The 17,296-nt window shown below is 38.1% G+C and overlaps 2 protein-coding genes across 4 annotated transcripts in view; one reads left to right on the top strand and one right to left on the bottom strand.

The window, feature by feature from the left end:
• Positions 1 to 1,977: 1,977 nt before the first annotated feature.
• LOC124864355 (sorting nexin-8-like) lies at positions 1,978 to 11,584 on the bottom strand. The gene is given in 14 exon segments (XM_047359120.1): positions 1,978 to 2,647; positions 3,018 to 3,167; positions 5,115 to 5,264; positions 6,361 to 6,429; positions 6,510 to 6,639; positions 6,754 to 6,914; positions 7,020 to 7,100; positions 7,229 to 7,365; positions 7,927 to 7,992; positions 7,995 to 8,046; positions 8,247 to 8,437; positions 10,264 to 10,393; positions 10,669 to 10,796; positions 11,427 to 11,584. Coding segments are annotated over 14 exon segments (1,563 nt in total). The 5' UTR covers positions 11,464 to 11,584; the 3' UTR covers positions 1,978 to 2,566.
• Positions 11,585 to 15,500: 3,916 nt separating this feature from the next.
• The window catches only part of LOC124864354 (protein tweety homolog 3-like), a 28,583-nt gene continuing 26,787 nt past the window's right edge, over positions 15,501 to 17,296 (top strand). Inside the window, exons 1-2 of one of the 3 annotated variants that reach the window (XM_047359118.1) lie at positions 15,501 to 15,677; positions 16,219 to 16,404. In XM_047359118.1, coding sequence (XP_047215074.1) covers positions 16,279 to 16,404 — 126 coding nt within the window. In that variant the 5' untranslated portion in view covers positions 15,501 to 15,677; positions 16,219 to 16,278. Of the gene's footprint in view, positions 16,405 to 17,296 lie in introns of all 3 variants that reach the window. The other 2 variants (XM_047359117.1, XM_047359119.1) reach the window with 2 other exon arrangements.

The raw sequence follows: 17,296 nt of genomic DNA on the forward strand, positions 1-17,296 counted from the left end.
AGGTTTCTTCCTGTTACAAGGGAGTTTTTCCTCTCCACTGTCGCTACATGCATGCTCAGTATGAGGGATTGCTGCAAAGTCAACGCCAGTGACTGTCCACGGTCTCTACATGCTCATCCAGGAGGAGTGAATGCTGCAAGTCACTGACTGGATGCAATCTGCTGGGTTTCCTTAGATAGAAAAACTTTTTATCCAATTTGAATAAATAACTAACTCCGACTGCACTGTTCAATGGTTAGGATTAATTGGAATGTATGTACCTTACTTTTGTGAAGTGCCTTGAGACAACATGTGTTGTGAATTGGTGCTATATAAATAAAACTGAATTGAATTGAATTCAACCAGAACCTTTATTTACATTTTGGTACAAAAAGGTGGAATCCAACAAATAATTTTTACCCATGTCAATAACCAACAGAAAACAAATTATGAGTATTGTAGCAATAAGGCCCTTCTCATAATTGCTGAGCAGCTTTTTGCATGTTTCTGTTGGCATTTTGATGATTTATCTTTGGATATGAGCTCTTCGAGTCTTTGAGCTTGGAAGGCCTCCTTGCCATCACCCTAATCTTGCGCTTTCTCCACATATTTTGTGTCAGATTCTAGTCAGGGTTCTAGCCTGGCCCATTCAAAATGTTTATTATATCCAGTCAACAGAAATATGTTGGAAAAAATAAGATTACTTTTAACCTAAATCCATCAGGACTAAATGCTGTATTTGCTAAATCCTGTTTGTCGTATGATTAGAAACAGTCATTTTAGTGTTTAAATCTGCTTCTTACACCCAGATTTCCTTCTTTATCACAATTAATAATTGTCCGTTCAATTTGTTTATTAGAAATATAAAATATTTGTGCATAAATGTAAGATGTTTCAAGTGAAATAGGAGTTTAAAATCTTAAATAGAATATATTAAATACAGAGAGATAACCTAGAGTAAGGTAAAAAAGAAGTTCAATTATCTATGAGCTGTGGTGATTAATCAGCATATTGTGTTTTTCTAGAGATACACTGTCAATACTGGCAGGTTATCATTCCATCAATTACATTCAACTGTGTCCCTTGTTCAGTGTCAGTTTTAAGACATCCCTCTTCAATAGCCTTAAAAACATTGTAAGCAGAGAAACTCAAAGATTCCCACTTTGTGGTTGGAAAATTTGTTAACCCTTCTTAAATTTTCAGTGTGACATAAAACACTGTGACCTATTTATTGCAAATACACAAAAATTCTCTGATGCGGGCACGGTGGCGATGCAGGAATGAACTGCACGACCCATATTCGAGGCTTTGGTTCTCGACAGAGCCTTTCGCAGGTTTGACTCCCAGCTCAGGCGACCTTGGCTGCATGTCTTCCCCCTTCCCTGTCAGCTCACTGTCGAAAAACTGAGAAACATAAAAGCCACTAGGGCTGCAAAAAAATGCTCCGATACCTAATCCTAAAATTTTGATAATCCCTGTAAAGTAACAGTAAAAAGAAAGCACACCTTGCACCAAATGTAAGGTGTTAACATGTGCATGATCAGATCTTTTCCAGGCTGTTCATTATAAAACAAAGATAATGCCAAAATAGAAAGGTTTGTGAAAATAAGCACATCGCAAAACTGAGATGCATACAAAACCATAGAATTTTTAGGTGTTTCTTTTTACCACGAGTGCATATTCATTTATTTTTCACAGCTAAGATTTCTGCAGCAAAGAAAAGCTACCCCCTGTTTTTCGTGCAGCTTTTTGGCTTGTCCATTAAACTTGTTTTCAGTGCATTATCTTGCAGACCCTTCACAGTAGCCAATATAAAAGCAGTTTACTGGATGAGTAAGCATTGCCCTGGTTTCCTATGTAATATTGTTGAACTGAAATGTTATCCCACACTATTAAAAGAAATTGATTTTACTTTCAAAATTGCTTTTAGAGCATCGGCAACCTTTGCTGCTTGCAGATACATAATATTGACTCATTTTAATTTAAGGATTGGCCAAGTATATGTTTGTCTTTTTTATTGACTTTAAGAAGCTGTTTAAAATCTGTTCATGTTTCAGGTCACATTCTTGCAGAAAATCCACAGGGTTCACAAACGTTCGTTACAAAATATATGTATAAAAGCACACAGAATTGTCAATTCTATAAACTCTGCAGATATATAACTTCTCTGTGGTGATAAAGCTATGCAGAAAACTGAATGCAATTGACAGGAGATTAAACAAACATCCAGAAAGACTGAAATCTCAGTGTCAGTGCCTTAGTGTGTTCAACTTCTAAAACGCTGTAAACAGATGATTCAGAAAATGTGTCTAAATGTATGACTGTATGTAGTCCACCTTATGTCCCTTATAGAATAACAAGTCTTAGCATCTTGTTGCTGTGCTAACATTGGTAAAAGCTAATTCTGAAATAAAAGCAATACCCTAAAGCACAAATTCACACATGTAGTTAATCACTGTAGATAATAGAAATCGTCTTACTGGATGAGATGTCATGTGATAGACTGGGAATAGTTGTGCCTTACAAATTATTTGGCATTAGCTCACAGAGCAATTCATGTGTTTCTCTTCTGCACTGCATATGGGTTTCAGATTGGAGGTTTCAGTCCGTTATTACTACCAAAGAGACACCCAAGCTTTGGATGGAGTTCATTCCACACCTCACCCATCTGAAAAGAAAAAAACAGAATAAAGTCTGTTTATTTAGTATAAATATTTTACTCAGGTCTTTATTAAAACCTAATCCAAAACTATATTAAAATCCAGAGGATTTACTTTGGATTTAAATGGAACAAAAACAGATCTGATGTACATATACCTTATTTTAAAACAGAAAAGGAGGATATGTTGCTGTATGTGATGTGCGCTTGTTCATGGGAAATATAAGGCAGCTCTAATCCCATCATACCAACTGTCAGTATTAGTTCTTTTGTTGGACTGTAAGATCCAATCTAAAACTATATAGACCATCCCCACTGAAGAGGTGCTGACTCGACATCGAGGCGAGCCAGAGGAAAATCCATTTCCATACAGCCATACCTCTTTGTGTCCTTGGACCTGGGAGTTATCGAAAGCCCCAAGAATGTGAGAAGTGATTGGAAGGTAGCTGAAGATAAGCTGCGTCTCTTGATGAAGGCAGAACAGGGAAAAATAGTTGCGGAGCTCAATGGTCTGGATGGCACTTTCTTGCTGTTAAAAGAATTACACAACAGTACAAAACTGATGAAGAATTTCAACTAATGATGAAAACAAGAGCCAGATAAGAGAAAGCTTTTATCCCTTTGTTAAAGAAGAAATTTCCTATGATACAATAATTAGAAGACATTTTCCCCAGAAGATGAATCTTGGAATGTATATGATCATATTCTCTGTGCTTTTATTTTATTTGTGAAATGTTTGCATGGTATGCACAGACATTTGGAAGTCACATTCTTGTTCTATATAAGGAATCAACAGCAATAATTGAAATTAACTTTTTTTCAACTTTATTTGTTTGCGCATATTAACATTTATTGCATCTTCTTCATACAAGGGATAGGCTTCTTTTACCAGTGTATTAAATCAGTTGTTAGTCCTGCATAATTTTGAATTAAGGTCTTAACCTATTTTCATTTTACTCCCTTATTTTCTGTAAAGCACTTTTAATTACCTGTTGTATAATTGGTGCTATGCAAATAATATTGCTTTTCCATAAAGTGTTACATTATTCAACAGTTGTTGGAAATTAACCAAAGTTTTTAGAAGTACAAATGGTACTTCTAAAAACTTTGCCATTTTTTTCAGTTGATTATTTATTTAATACAAAAGAGATCTGTTAATGTTTGACAAGTGAATCTTCTAAATTAGAATATCATCAAAAAGAGTAATTTAGTTCAAAATGTGAATCCCATAAAACAATTAAATAAGCTCAATAAAACATGAATTTTAATGTAGAAATGTTAAGGCGTACTGAATCACGAGGAAGACTGCTGTTTTGACAGTTGTCTCGCAGACCGTCATTGATATCCTCTACAAGGGCTAATTAATTGTCGAAGAAGCTGGATGTTTTCAGATTGCTGTATTTATGGAAAGATTAGTGGAAGAAAGTCTGGTAGAAAAAATGAACAAGCAGCAGTGACAGGAAGTCCATTCAAGAGTTTTGGAAGGTTAACAGAATTTGGACTGCTACTGGAGTCAGTGACTTAAGAGCCACCAAACATAAATTTAGATCCAGGACATGGACAACAATCCACCAGGACATTTTAAAGCACTTCGTGCTTCCCTCTGCAGACAAGCTGTATTTAGAGGCTGTTTTCATTTTCTAGTAGAACATGGCACCTCTCCCACACAGCCAAAAGTATAACTACCTGCTTTAATGACTGTCCTTGACTGGCCAGCAAACTGGCTGGACCTGAACCCCATAGAAAATCTCAGGAATATTTTTAAAAGATGATAAGACAGAAAAGCAAACAATGCAGACGGCCTGAAGGCTGCTACATAAGCATCTTGTGCTTTTATTACTCCTCAGCAGTGCCAAATATTGAATGCCTCCATGCCACACCACATTGATGCAGTAATTAATGCAAAAGTGGCCGTAACCAAGTACTAAGTGCACACAATATACAGTGCATAGAAATACTGTTTAGTAGGCTGAAATGTAACATGCTATGTTTCTAAGTATATACTATGATACTCAAAATTAACAAATAATAAACACTCATATCACTGTAAATTAAATCTAAATTACATGAGATTCACAGTTTGAATGTATCTACTACTAAAATTAACGTTTTAATAATATTACGGAGATGAATCTTTATAATGTTTCTACAAGGCAAATACAAAACAATGCTGAAGTACGTGATAAGGGGAACAGAACAGAACATAGCGAAGAACAGTTCTACTCAAAGCTGTCCAAACTGCAGATGAACTGGTCCAAACATATTTATAAAATCATGTACTTTTTTACGGAAAATTAACAAACAAATGTGAGCAAATGGCAAACAGAGTAACTACACTGGCTGCCTCCACACTAATAAAAAACACCAGGAAAACAAAGTATGCAATCAGTTAATTGCTTTCTTAACATGACTTACCTCAGCTTCTGCACAGCAACTTTAAAAGTAGGCAAAAAAAAGGAACTGAAAGAACAATCACCTGAACAATTCGTGACTCCAGCTGCTCTACAGAAGCCTGCTCTTTGGACTGAACTGTGGCACTCATCATCTGCTTTTTCATCACGCCGTACTTGTGCAGCGCTCTCTGGTGCTCATGAAGCACACCCTTTTCATGACGCTCGCATAGATCCTAGAGTAAAACAGGTTGCAGCTTTTACTGATTGACTCAAAGTGGCAGGGTGATGCACCTCAGAACAGCATTATATAACAACAGAGTATGTTAAGAATCAAAAGCGGCCATTTTATCAATTTGAAAAGTATTTCACCAAATAAAAATTCTGTTCTTAAAAAAAAGATTAACTAGGTTCAAAGTTCGGTTTACACAGCCCTATATAACATCTTGCTGCATAAAAGGAAAATGAGACCATGTGAAATAACTGCCAAGCCTTTTTAACCTTTAATGTGACATTTGTCATCTACAATACAACTGAAAAATAATAATAGTATAGTATGAAGCTGTCCTTATACATCTGACATTTGCATCTTTCAGCTAAAGCCAAATTTGAGTGGTTACAAAAGCTTGAAATAATCTCACTGTACAAATGTATTAGTCAGGAGAGGTGTGCAAAACATTTTACTACATACAGTACTACACACAAACCATTGCACAGTGGAGGCAGTAAATCAATAATGTGAGAAAATGTGGAACAATTCAGATATTCCAGAAACTGTATGTCTCTCTAAAATTGATCAAGACTAGACTAAAACTGGTCAGGAAGGCTTCAGCAATGCCCAAGAAGCTGCAGGTATTTCCAACAACTTCTGTTTGTGTTCTTTGAGTAAAAATCCCCTGTATTCTCCATGTGTCTGAACTGAGTAGTAGGGTTGTAAGACAGAAGTGTTTATTCCAGAGAAAACATCTTAGCTTTTCTAAAATCTTCCAAACTTTGTGAGAGAATGCATCATGGTCTAATGAAACTAACTTATAACTTTTGAGAAGCAATTCCAAATGGTTTTGCACAAAAAGAGCACCAGTAAAGCATGGTGGTGGGAGATTGACGCAGTAGTGTAACTCAAACCAAATACCAGTCAGTCTTTACCGTATAACCAAATAATAATCTTGGTGACACAGCTACTTCACACGTAAATGTCTGTAATGTTTTCAACATGCAAATGTTTATTACTGTAGAATGATTGATATGTAGGACCTATTTTGAAGACCATTTGTTTTTATTTTTGCAGTAATGATTACATTTTTATGATCATTTATGATCTTGCTTGCTTACTCTGTACGACTGCAGCAAATCTAGGAAGAAGTTCAGTTTCTCCACAACATCATCCTCTTCCCGTCTGTCCTGGAGACATAAACAGAGTAACATTTATCACCCAGCGTTGGTTTGGGGAAACCACAGCAGGCATCTACTTAAGGCTGTACCTGCTGAGTGGCTTTGTCGGATAAAACGGCAAACTTCACCGACAGGCTTTTCAACGACCGACGCAGGGTTCCCCAGCTGCTGTGTGAGGAGGCCAAGGAAGGAAGAGCCGACGCATCTGAGCCCAGAGCACTGACGAGAACATTAAAATAAAAATAATACAATATAGCAGGGGCCAACTACCCAGGATTTGAATCCCGTAAATCCTACAAGAGGACTAACTGAAGATCCTTAATAATAAAATACCTAAGCTCTCGACCAAACTGAAGCAGATCAGTTGCATTCTCCTTAGAGCGCTCAGCCATTTTTTCTGCTCTGTCCCGCAGCCTCTGGAAGCTGTTGTGGATATTTTTAATCAGCTCTCTGCTAGTTGAGAACTGAGCCTGAATGTCTGCTGGGAGATATTCCTGCAAAACAGGTCCAACAAATTTCCTCTGTTATGTTTACAGTTTTTAAACGAAAGTAACTGCACAAGACAAGGTGCGCCTGGAATTATCATATCCACAACGAACCTTCACTTGGGTTGCAATCCTGTTGGTCATGAACTCGTCACCCGATTTCTTGCAAGTGTCACGCAGCCTGGTCTGGACATCCTGTTTGTGAAGCAGGGTGATGAGAAGGAAAGTGGAAAAGGACAAAGAGTGAATCAAACAGGATGTGTTTTTTTCCCATGTGTTGTACAGATAGTGCTTATTGTGCAAGAAAATACTTAAAAACATACAGAGCCACTGAAGGTGAGGAAGGTCTTGACCAGCTCATCCTCGGAGAAGACAGGGTGGCGGGCCACTAAGTTTATAAATCTGCCCAGAGCTCGTCTTCTCCCTTCAATGAACTCATGCTCAGACACAGACGTCAGGACTGTGGATAAAATAAAAACAAATGTATATTTAGAGATTTACTTTAAAATGAAAGAAGGGTGTATAGGCAGCTGAACAGTTTAACTCAAGAGACAAATGCTCATAATCCCATAAGGCCGAGCTAGCATGCAGATATTACCTCGGCATGTCTTCAGACCTGAGAACATATACTGGCACAAATGTTAGAAAATAGTCTGTTACAACCAAAAGTCACAATATTAGGCTGTTCAACGGTGACTAAAGCTACAAGACATCAGGAAGTGAAAGAAGCTAATTTGATGCATCACTAGTCTCTATGTCTCAGTCAGGCAAAAGCTTCTGAGAACTGCACATTTTGTTTGCAGGTTTATAAACAAATCTCTTCTAAGACTGCAAAAAATCCTTACAAATCTCTGTCTATTAAAAACATTAAGACGACATTTAAACCAGGAATTTCTACATATTATCTTAAAACAAATCAAGACATAAAGAAGTTATGAAATTGTGATACAAAATCCGAATCTAATGAATGAATAAAGAAAATACAGACAGATGTAACAGTGCAGTTCACACAGTAACCCACCTCCCTTTAGCATCCTTTTGGGTGGCAGTGCTGGAACCACTCTGTAGGCAAATTTCTGAAGTAAAGTTCATGGAAGATGTCGAAATCACTGTACCGCCTATAAACTGATATTTTATAACGCTGAAAAGTAAAAACAAATTTGAAAATAATCAAACAGAATTACAAAATGGGTAAAAATACCTTTGATGGAGTCTTTTTTAATATGAATCGTGCAAACTACTTGATAAAAGGTGGAGTATTTCCTTTTACTGAAACAATATAACTTTCATAATTTTTTTTGAACGTGCACATGTTGCAAATTTTTCTTTTAGGATCCTTGCCTGGCTGGTGACTTGGTACTCCACATGCTTGAGGAACAGGCCCTTCTTCTCCGGTATCAGCTCCACCTGGACTGTGTCTTTGGCCAGAAGCTTTTCCAGCGTCTCTGAAATGGTCAGAACATCATTCTGAGCCGGCTGCATCCTCAGAGCGTTCAGCTCCCTTGGTTCTCCAAGCTGGGGTTTTGGTAACTCTGTAAACCACACAGTTCAGCAAGATTTGTTTTGCGTGACTGAATCAATACTCCAGGAGTGACAGGAATTTCAAAACAGTTTGGAATGCAAGCCGATTTTTTTGAAACCCGATTTGTTTTTGTTTCCTTCTGTTTGTCTCCAACTAGAATAGTACTTTTGACAGTAATCCATGTGACCTTTTATAGTTCCTCCCAGGACATTCCAAGACAGCCATGAATAAAATTTAATGTACTGAGACAAACTCAGAAAGCGAGTTCTGGGGCAGAAGAGGAAGTGGCACGAAGCAAGTTGCAATACTGGCCACACCTGAAATAACAAAACTGGATTCAACAGTAAAGCTCATACTGGTTACTGTAAACAAAACCATTAAATATCCCTCCATCATCATCATCCCACAAAGAGAGAGGGAGGATGTGACACTTAAAATACAGTGAATTGCAAAAATATCCATACCCACTGACATTCTCCACATTTAGTCTGTCATGCATTTATATTCAACCCTCTTTAACCTAATGCTCGTGAATAAATTCCAGCGAGACCAGCTGTCTTCAGCTACCTAATTGGTAAATAGAGTACATCTGTGTGTAATTCAACCTCTGTAGAGCTGTTCTATGAGGGCCTCAGGGGTTTGTTAGAGAACATTAGTGAACAAACCTTATCATGCAGAACACACCAGACAGGTCAGAGAGAAACGTATCCATCTGAAAAAGGATCAGAGTATAGCATATCTACAAATTTACCAAGACATTGTTGTCCACCTAAACGCCCAGGCAAGGAGAGCACTTATCAGAGAAGCAGCCAAGAGGCCCATGGTAACTCCATAGCTCTAACCTTTATACAAAAGTAGCAAAAAGAATGCCATTGTTGAAAAACAGCCTAAATTTATCCAGTTTGCAGTTTGCAGTCCCACAGTGGAAGAAAGAGCTCAAAGTCAAATGAGCCCCAAAATGTAACTTCTTGGTCTACATGCAAAATGTTATGTGTGGATGAAACGAATACTGCATATCACCCTGATAATTCCATCCCACAGTCAAACATAGTGGTGGCAGCATCATGCTGCGGTGTTATTTTTCTTGAGCAAAGGCAAGGAATCTGTTCATAGCTGATTGGGAGACAGATGCTGGCTAAATACATGGAAATTCTGGAGGAAAACCTGTTAGAAAGAGAAAGACTTGAGACTGGGACAGATACTCAGCTTCCTGCAGGATAACAGCCCTAAACATACAGTCAGACAGTGCTACAAGAGAACGGTTTCAATAAAAGCATAGCATTTGAGTGGCCAAATTACAGCCAGACCTTAATCCAACTTAAAATATATGACAAGACTTGAAAAATTATGTTTACAGATTCTCTTCACAAAGAGGAATGGACAAATATTTCTGTGTATGTAATTCGGTTCTATAAAGTACTGACTCAGCAACGCTGCATAACCCACTTTCAGATTTGTAAATTTTTCCTACCACATTACAATAATATTTTGTTGTTTAATCATATAAAGTATGTTGAGGTTTGTGGAGGTTCAGAACACTAGTTGCCATTTTATCCGGGAAAAAAGAAGTGATGGAGTTGAAAATGTGGATATCTTACAAAAACATTATGGTAAAATATCCCCAAAAGCATACAACTTGGTAACTGCAGTGAGGAAACTGTTGGGTTTATTTCAAGGTTAAAGTGGCAAAGAAAACTTCCATGTAAGCTAATAAAAGAGTGAGATTTGCACTTTGTACATGAACAGATGAGGCCTTTCTAAGGTTGTCTTTGGACGCCAAGCTACTCATTAAGCAGAAACCTTTACTACTCTGCTGTCACTGCAACTGTCACTTACCCTGTATGTAGTTCTCCAAGAGTTTAGGGCTTGGTTGTTTCCCTTGCTGGGCAACAGCAATCAAAGCCAGTCCTTTATAGAGGGACAGCTTGGTAAGGAATCCATCTGTGGAGTCAACATGCTGAGCAATCTGAGAAAAACAAAAGGTGGATGGAGAGAATATGACACACAAGGTCAACAATTTTTCCGTCTGAGATCCAACTTTAACTGTGATTTGCATTCCTGTGTACAAAAGCCCTCACAAGGCACAAAGCGAACAATATGCTATCAAAGGTCAGAAAAGGGGGAATGATGCCTTCAGTAGATTCATGCGTACTACATCCCTATTAAATATCTTATATTTGATTTCTAGCTACACTTAATTTTTAGTGTTTTGCATTGACCGCATCTTGTGGAACCCCTCACCTGGCTGCGAGCCGTCTTAGAGAGACCGGCCCTTTGCAGGAGCCGCTCAAAAACTTCAACCTGCACTCTCTCATCTGTCCTGCATCGGATGGCCTCATACACTTCTCTGTAATAGGCAGGAACTGAACCTAAAAGGGGAACAACAGCCACATACCATCACATATGCCTCAATATGAGTTACATCTTATCAACTGTAAAACACCAAGAGCTTACTTTAGACAATGAGTGATATCAATGTCATTTTTTTTTCAAAATGACATGTGACTTTGTGTCATATCTGTTCTGCAAAGAAACCTTAAATTATTGTAAGTTTAAATGACAGAGGGGATAAATAGTGAGAATGGGCATCCTTAACAGATATTTTTAATAATGAACAAGAGAGATATCTATTATGATATTATAAATAACTCCTGTAAGGCACACCTTAGAAGATTTTAGGAGGAAGAGGAGAAAACAGCAAGACTTTAAACAACTTTTCTTGGTCTTTTTGGTAGATCAAGGGTAAAGAAAGGAGCAACAGTAGTTTGGGGAAGAAAACTCTGATTAAATGTAAAGAGGAGCTTTCAAGATGCAACAACTTGTTTCCGATCGGTCACTCAAAACGTCTTAGAGATGAGTTCATATCGCGACCTCGGCGGGTAGAAAAGTCATCGCATTTTAACGCGAGTTTTGCAAATAGCTACACCGAGGAAACATTAAATAAAGCCACAAACAAAATCCTTGGCTCAAGTGAGATTAAAAAGGTTTTCGCACTGTACCTTCATTGATCTCTCCTGCCATCGCTCGGACTGTCATGTGAGCACAAGAGCACCTCCATGTGATTTCCTGCAGACTAGGAAAAACAAATAATTTGCGTCTTAAAGTTGTAGTGAACCCTTGTTGAGGTCCAAGTCCTGTTGAAGTGGACCCAGTTGCCACCAACACGCACTGCCAGCTGGCGATGCAACGTAAGCTATTTCACTGCGGGGATTTTTTTTAAGTGTTTGGGGGGCGTGAATATGCCAGTCTATGTTTCTTTGTGTTAAACTTTAGCACGCTGCAATATGCAGTTTATATTCTACCAACAATATCAAGCAAGCGTGGCTTTATTTGTAACTTTTTATCATCTGGTCTCACCACCGCAGGTTTATTGTCTGTTCCTCATTCTTTAAAATTATGTCCACATAAAAAATGCTGCCTTCACGTACACATCGTAGACGTCAGCTCTTGTTTTTATTAGTTCTTACAAGCTATATGAGATGATAGCTTTTTAGACAGGGTTCGGATGCAAACCATGTCGTTATGTGGACTTTACCAAGATGAATAATTGCTGAAAAAGGAATGTAGGGCAGTTTTCCGAATGCAAACATCAAACGCATCCATCTGAACATTTAATTCCAGTTTATCACAAATTAAACTTCCTGACCTATCTAACCAAATTGTTTGCCATGCACAAAGTGAGAAAAAACAAATGCAACATTGTTTCTTTCTGTGATTTGGAGAAAAATCATCACGTTTTACTAAAAATGTTGGGGTTTTTCATTTACAGCAAGCAAATTCTTAAAATAAACCCATTTAAATTTATTCAAAGTCATTTTATTAGAACTCATTAGCATTCATGGAATACCAAAAGAACATTGCAGCTGAAGAGACAAGGTAGTTAAATTTATTTCTGATATGTTTGTTAGAGTTTGCTCATATTATCAGTAAAAATTTGGTTAATGTTCGATTCAATTCAATTCAGTTTTATTTATATAGCGCCAATTCACAACACATGATGTCTCAAGGCACTTCACAACAGTCAGGTACATACATTCCAATTAATCCTAACAATTGAACAGTGCAGTCGGAGTTAGCTTTTTATTCAAATTGGATAAAACGTTTTTCTATCTAAGGAAACCCAGCAGATTGCATCCAGTCAGTGACTAGCAGCATTCACTCCTCCTGGATGAGCATGTAGAGACAGTGGACAGTCACTGGCGTTGACTTTGCAGCAATCCCTCATACTGAGCATGCATGTAGCGACAGTGGAGAGGAAAAACTCCCTTTTAACAGGAAGAAACCTCCAGCAGAACCAGGCTCAGTGTGAGCGGCCATCTGCCACGACCGACTGGGGTTTGAGAGAACAGAGCAGAGACACAAAAAGAACACAGAAGCACTGATCCAGGAGTACTTTCTATGGGAAGGAAAAGTAAATGTTAATGGATGTAGCTCCTTTAGTCGTTTCACCTAGAAAGAAAGAACAGATAAACTCTGAGCCAGTTTTCAAGGTTAGAGTCTGAAAGAGAGGACATAGAGTTAGTTACAGTTAAGCTCAGTCAGTAGCTATGTCTAGGAGAGAGAAAGGGTTAAACACTAAAAGACAGGGCCATGTGGATCATCGGTAGAGGGTGAGCATTTGTTGTTGCCAGCAGAAGCTCGGATGATTCCCCTCTCCAGAAAGGTGTCACAGGTAGACACAGAGCCAGGCCAGGTGTAGCTTCTAGGAAGAGAATAGAGAGAACAAAGTTAAAAGCTGAAATAACAGCAAATAATGCAAAATTGGAGAGTAGTGTGAGAATGTAGCGCAGAGGGTGAAAGTGGTCATTATGTCCTCCAGCAGCCTAAGCCTATAGCAGCATAACTACACAGATAGTTTCAGTTCAGATTATTTAGTTAAACGGCGCTTATTTACAACAATGTCGTCTCAAGGAACCCCACAAAGGGTCCCACTGATGGTCATTGTTATACTAAAAACCACAAGGATTGGGATACCTCTCTCTGTCAGACTGATTATAACCATTGGAAAAGAGAAGGGGTCATACAGGTAGCAGAAACGGAGGGTGTGTTTGCACCTCAACCATAACTGAGCCGGTTTAGGCTAAACCTGACTCCCCCTTACTCCATCCAACAGGGAGGGAAGAAGGCTCCCTCCCTGATAAACTAAGCCACTCTAACTATAAGCTTTATCAAAAAGGAAAGTTTTAAGCCTAGCCTTAAAAATAGACAGGGATGTTATCCTTTGCTGTAATAATTCAATTCAATCCAGTTATTTATATAGCTCCAACTCACAATAAATGTTCTCTCAAGGCACATTAGAACTAAAGCTGGTCCAATTCAGATCCAGTTATAACATCAAATCAACTCATTACATATATAAGCCCAACTGAATGCATCAAGTCAATGACTCTGTTGCAACCCCTGCTCTTGAGCAACCACGTGGCAAAAGCGGAAAGGAACGTCCAGCAGAACCAGGTTCAGTATGAGCAGCAATCTGTGGAGGCAGACTTGGGGCTGAAAGGACTGTGCAGACCTAGAGCACTGGGCCAGGAGTACTTTCTATATGAAAAACAAACTGAGTACACAGAGTTAGTAGCAGCACCAGCTTTGTTTGTGGTTTCATCTAAGTGATAAACACAGCTAAACAGAGAAGTACTTAGCCAGTGGTCTCAAGTGGTCGCAGCAGTAGGTTATATGTGACTTTATCCAAAAAGGAGACAATATTCAACACAGATTGACAGGTTCAAGTGTATCATATATAGAGAGAAGGTGAAGTTATTGGCAGCAATAGCTCAGCTGATGGCTTCATATGGGAAAGTCACAGAGCTAACAGAAACATCTGGACAAGTGTAAAGAGTAAAAACCAAAAGTGAACATAAAAGTAGTTTCAGCAATAAAACAAAAATAATGGTTAAATAGTGAGTAGTAGGAGAAAGTCGCTGAAAGAGGAAAAGTGGTCAATTTGTCCTGCAGTTGCCTATGCATATAGCGGCACTGCAACAGAGATAGCATAAGGAAAATCTAAGCTATACTAACTATGAGCTTTTTATTAAAAAAGAAAGTTTTAAACCTAAAAGATAGGGCTTGGTAGATAGGACTGGTAAACCTGCTGTCTGAGAGCACAATGCTTTATCTGGGAACATATGAAACAATCAGATCACTCAGATGGAGCTTGATTATTCATTATGTTCCAAATTTAGCAGAGATCAAATGAAGAGAAGCTAAAATTGGAACAATATGATGTCTCCTTTTAATTCTCATCAGACCTCGAATAAGATGAAAATGTTTTATTCATTTTTATTGGGTTTCCTGTTAATAAATAGTACAAGAATCTATGTTTAAAGTAACAAATGCATGAAGTAGTTTTTCTGCAGCACTGTGGGACAGGATACATCTAAATCTGGCAACACTGCATTGGTGTAGAAGGATGTCAGAAACCAGTTTAATGTTGAATTTACCCACCATTTTCTGGTGAAAGAAACACTAGGGTTCTTTAAATTAGTACTGAAAGTCAGAATAATGCAATACAGTGTAAATGGACTGTATGGAGTTTAAAACCAGAAATGTAAAAGTCACCCAGGCGTATATACCTTTAAGAGATGCTCGTAGTGTAAAAACAGATTGGATTTGTCAGATTTCAAAATCTTCAAAAACAACATGTTCTTTAGGCATAATGGTTCAACTATTGCTTTCTATTTCCATGGGTGATAAAACTGATTTATTTCTATACAAGATGCCATTGTGAGTCCATGTCTGTAAGGACTGAAATTTGATTCATAAATTAACATCTACGTCAAAAGTGATTGACTGTAAAAGTTATCTAAGTTAAAGAGAATTTTCTACAAATAGAAAAATTACACTTTAAAAATTTTAAATTAATTTAATATTTTTAATGCGGGTTTCTACCATTTGAATTGCCTGAATAACCAAACAATTTGACAGTTCGTCTTCACCACTATTTGTAGCGACCACTATATTTTGAATCTCAAATTTTTTGAATTTCAACCCCCTAAGTAGCAAACAAGTAAGTTATGACATTTCCGACACTCGATGAACCTCAGATTGCTTCGACGCCAGCGCGCCTGTAGGTGTCGCTGTAGGATCCTTTTTCTCACTGATGAGTGTTTTTGTTGAGTTCTGGCCCGGGCTGGGTTGATTCGCCAGCTGGGGACTGTCGTGAGCAGTCGCAGCGTCGGCTCCAGTTTCCTGCGCTCAATTCCTAGCTGGATGAAGTCAATCTGAGTGACTAGGGAGAGATATTCTGCGTTGGAGTAAGTCCGAAAAAGATTAATTAACAGACCGGAGAACCCAAAAAAATCTGGATGAAAATAAGCGCAGACCAGAATGCCAGCGGGATAAAATACACTTCTTCTTCTCTTCCGTCTATCGGTGAAAAAAACTAACTAGCAGCTAAAAGCTAGCTAACCTACGTTGCTGTCTTAAGTAGCTTTGAATAGTCGAATGCTTTTGTTTCTAAGAAGCACAATTTTAATGGGCTTCATCTCTTTGGAGTTTACTACTACATTACAACTGGGTCCGCGTTAACACTTCAATGTTAGCAACGGTTAAGCAGGTAGGCTGAGGAGGTTGGTAGTTGGTTAGTTACTAGTTCAAACTAGCTCTTCGTGTTGGTGCTTGTTCAGCTGTCTTGAAATCACTCCATTGAGGTGATTAGTTGGGCTTTTTTTTTTTTTTTCCAACAGTAAAAACGAGCTGTCGTCAACACTTTCATACTGTACATCTACCGTTTTTGAGCTTCGCTTTCATCTTGGACCCAAACTGAATGAAGTGCTTTATTTTTCTAGTTTACAGCTGAAAGCTTCTTCTTTTTTACTTTTGCTTTTGACTGAATCGCTTAGACTTTTCGTCGCCATGGCAGCTGTAGCCAGCTACTCACCACCTTGGTGGGTGAACCTGCTGCACAGACTTCCCCACTTCAACTTAAAGTTTCAGCAAACAAGCAGTGATTTCCAACCAGAAGACTGGACATATCAGCAGGTAATATCTTCACACACACACATAAGGTTATGATATCATCTAATTGTGAACAGCATGATGAGGGCTTTTTCTGTGTACAATTCAATAATTGAGTTTCCAATCTGGATTTAAAGATTACTGGTTTATTGTGACAGGTTTACACCTGTTTGCTCTGTTTACCATGTGATCCATGTCACCATCTGTGTGAACCTGTGCTATCCAGGCCTTGGCCTTTTCCAGAAACAAGCCAGGTGGCTTGGTGTGGAGTCAAAACAAACCTGAGAATACAGAAGAAATCATGTACTTTATAATATATTTTACTTACAATATCATAGCTTGTACCCTGCACATAGATATTTATAAATCTGAAATAGGTCTGTAAATAAAAAGAAGAAACGAACAAAGAAAAGGAGTAACCTGCCTGATTAAGGCATTTTTAACCAGTGGCAAAGGTCAAAGAGTCTACACAGCTTGTTAATCAGCTAAGGCTGGGGGAGCTGAATTTGTTCACAAGTTTAGTACAAATGATGCTTGGTTTTAAAAATCGGTTTCTCAAAGGCATGTAACAGAAGTTATTTCTCAAATTCCTTCGAAACAGCTGGTTCAGCAGTTTTTTTTATTATTATTTCCAGTAGGTTCTGTAGTTTCTGTTTGTCTAATTATAGTCATAATTATCATGCCTTTTTCTATTTTTACTTAAAAGGTTCTGGATTGGTAACCAGCTCAGCAGGGATTGGCATCAGCCAGAAGATATTTTGATACTTATATGGGATTTAAATGGGAAACTTTAACCAGTACCAGTTTATATAGGTGTTTAGGGGTGTAAGGGATTTTTTTTGTTTGTTTCTTTTTTGTAATATCCACCTTTTGGGTGGGTAGAGGTTTGTTTTTATTTTTATAAAGAACAGAAAAG

The sequence above is a fragment of the Girardinichthys multiradiatus genome, chromosome Y (assembly GCF_021462225.1).
Source record: "Girardinichthys multiradiatus isolate DD_20200921_A chromosome Y, DD_fGirMul_XY1, whole genome shotgun sequence".
NCBI classification, from domain to species: Eukaryota; Metazoa; Chordata; class Actinopteri; order Cyprinodontiformes; family Goodeidae; genus Girardinichthys; species Girardinichthys multiradiatus.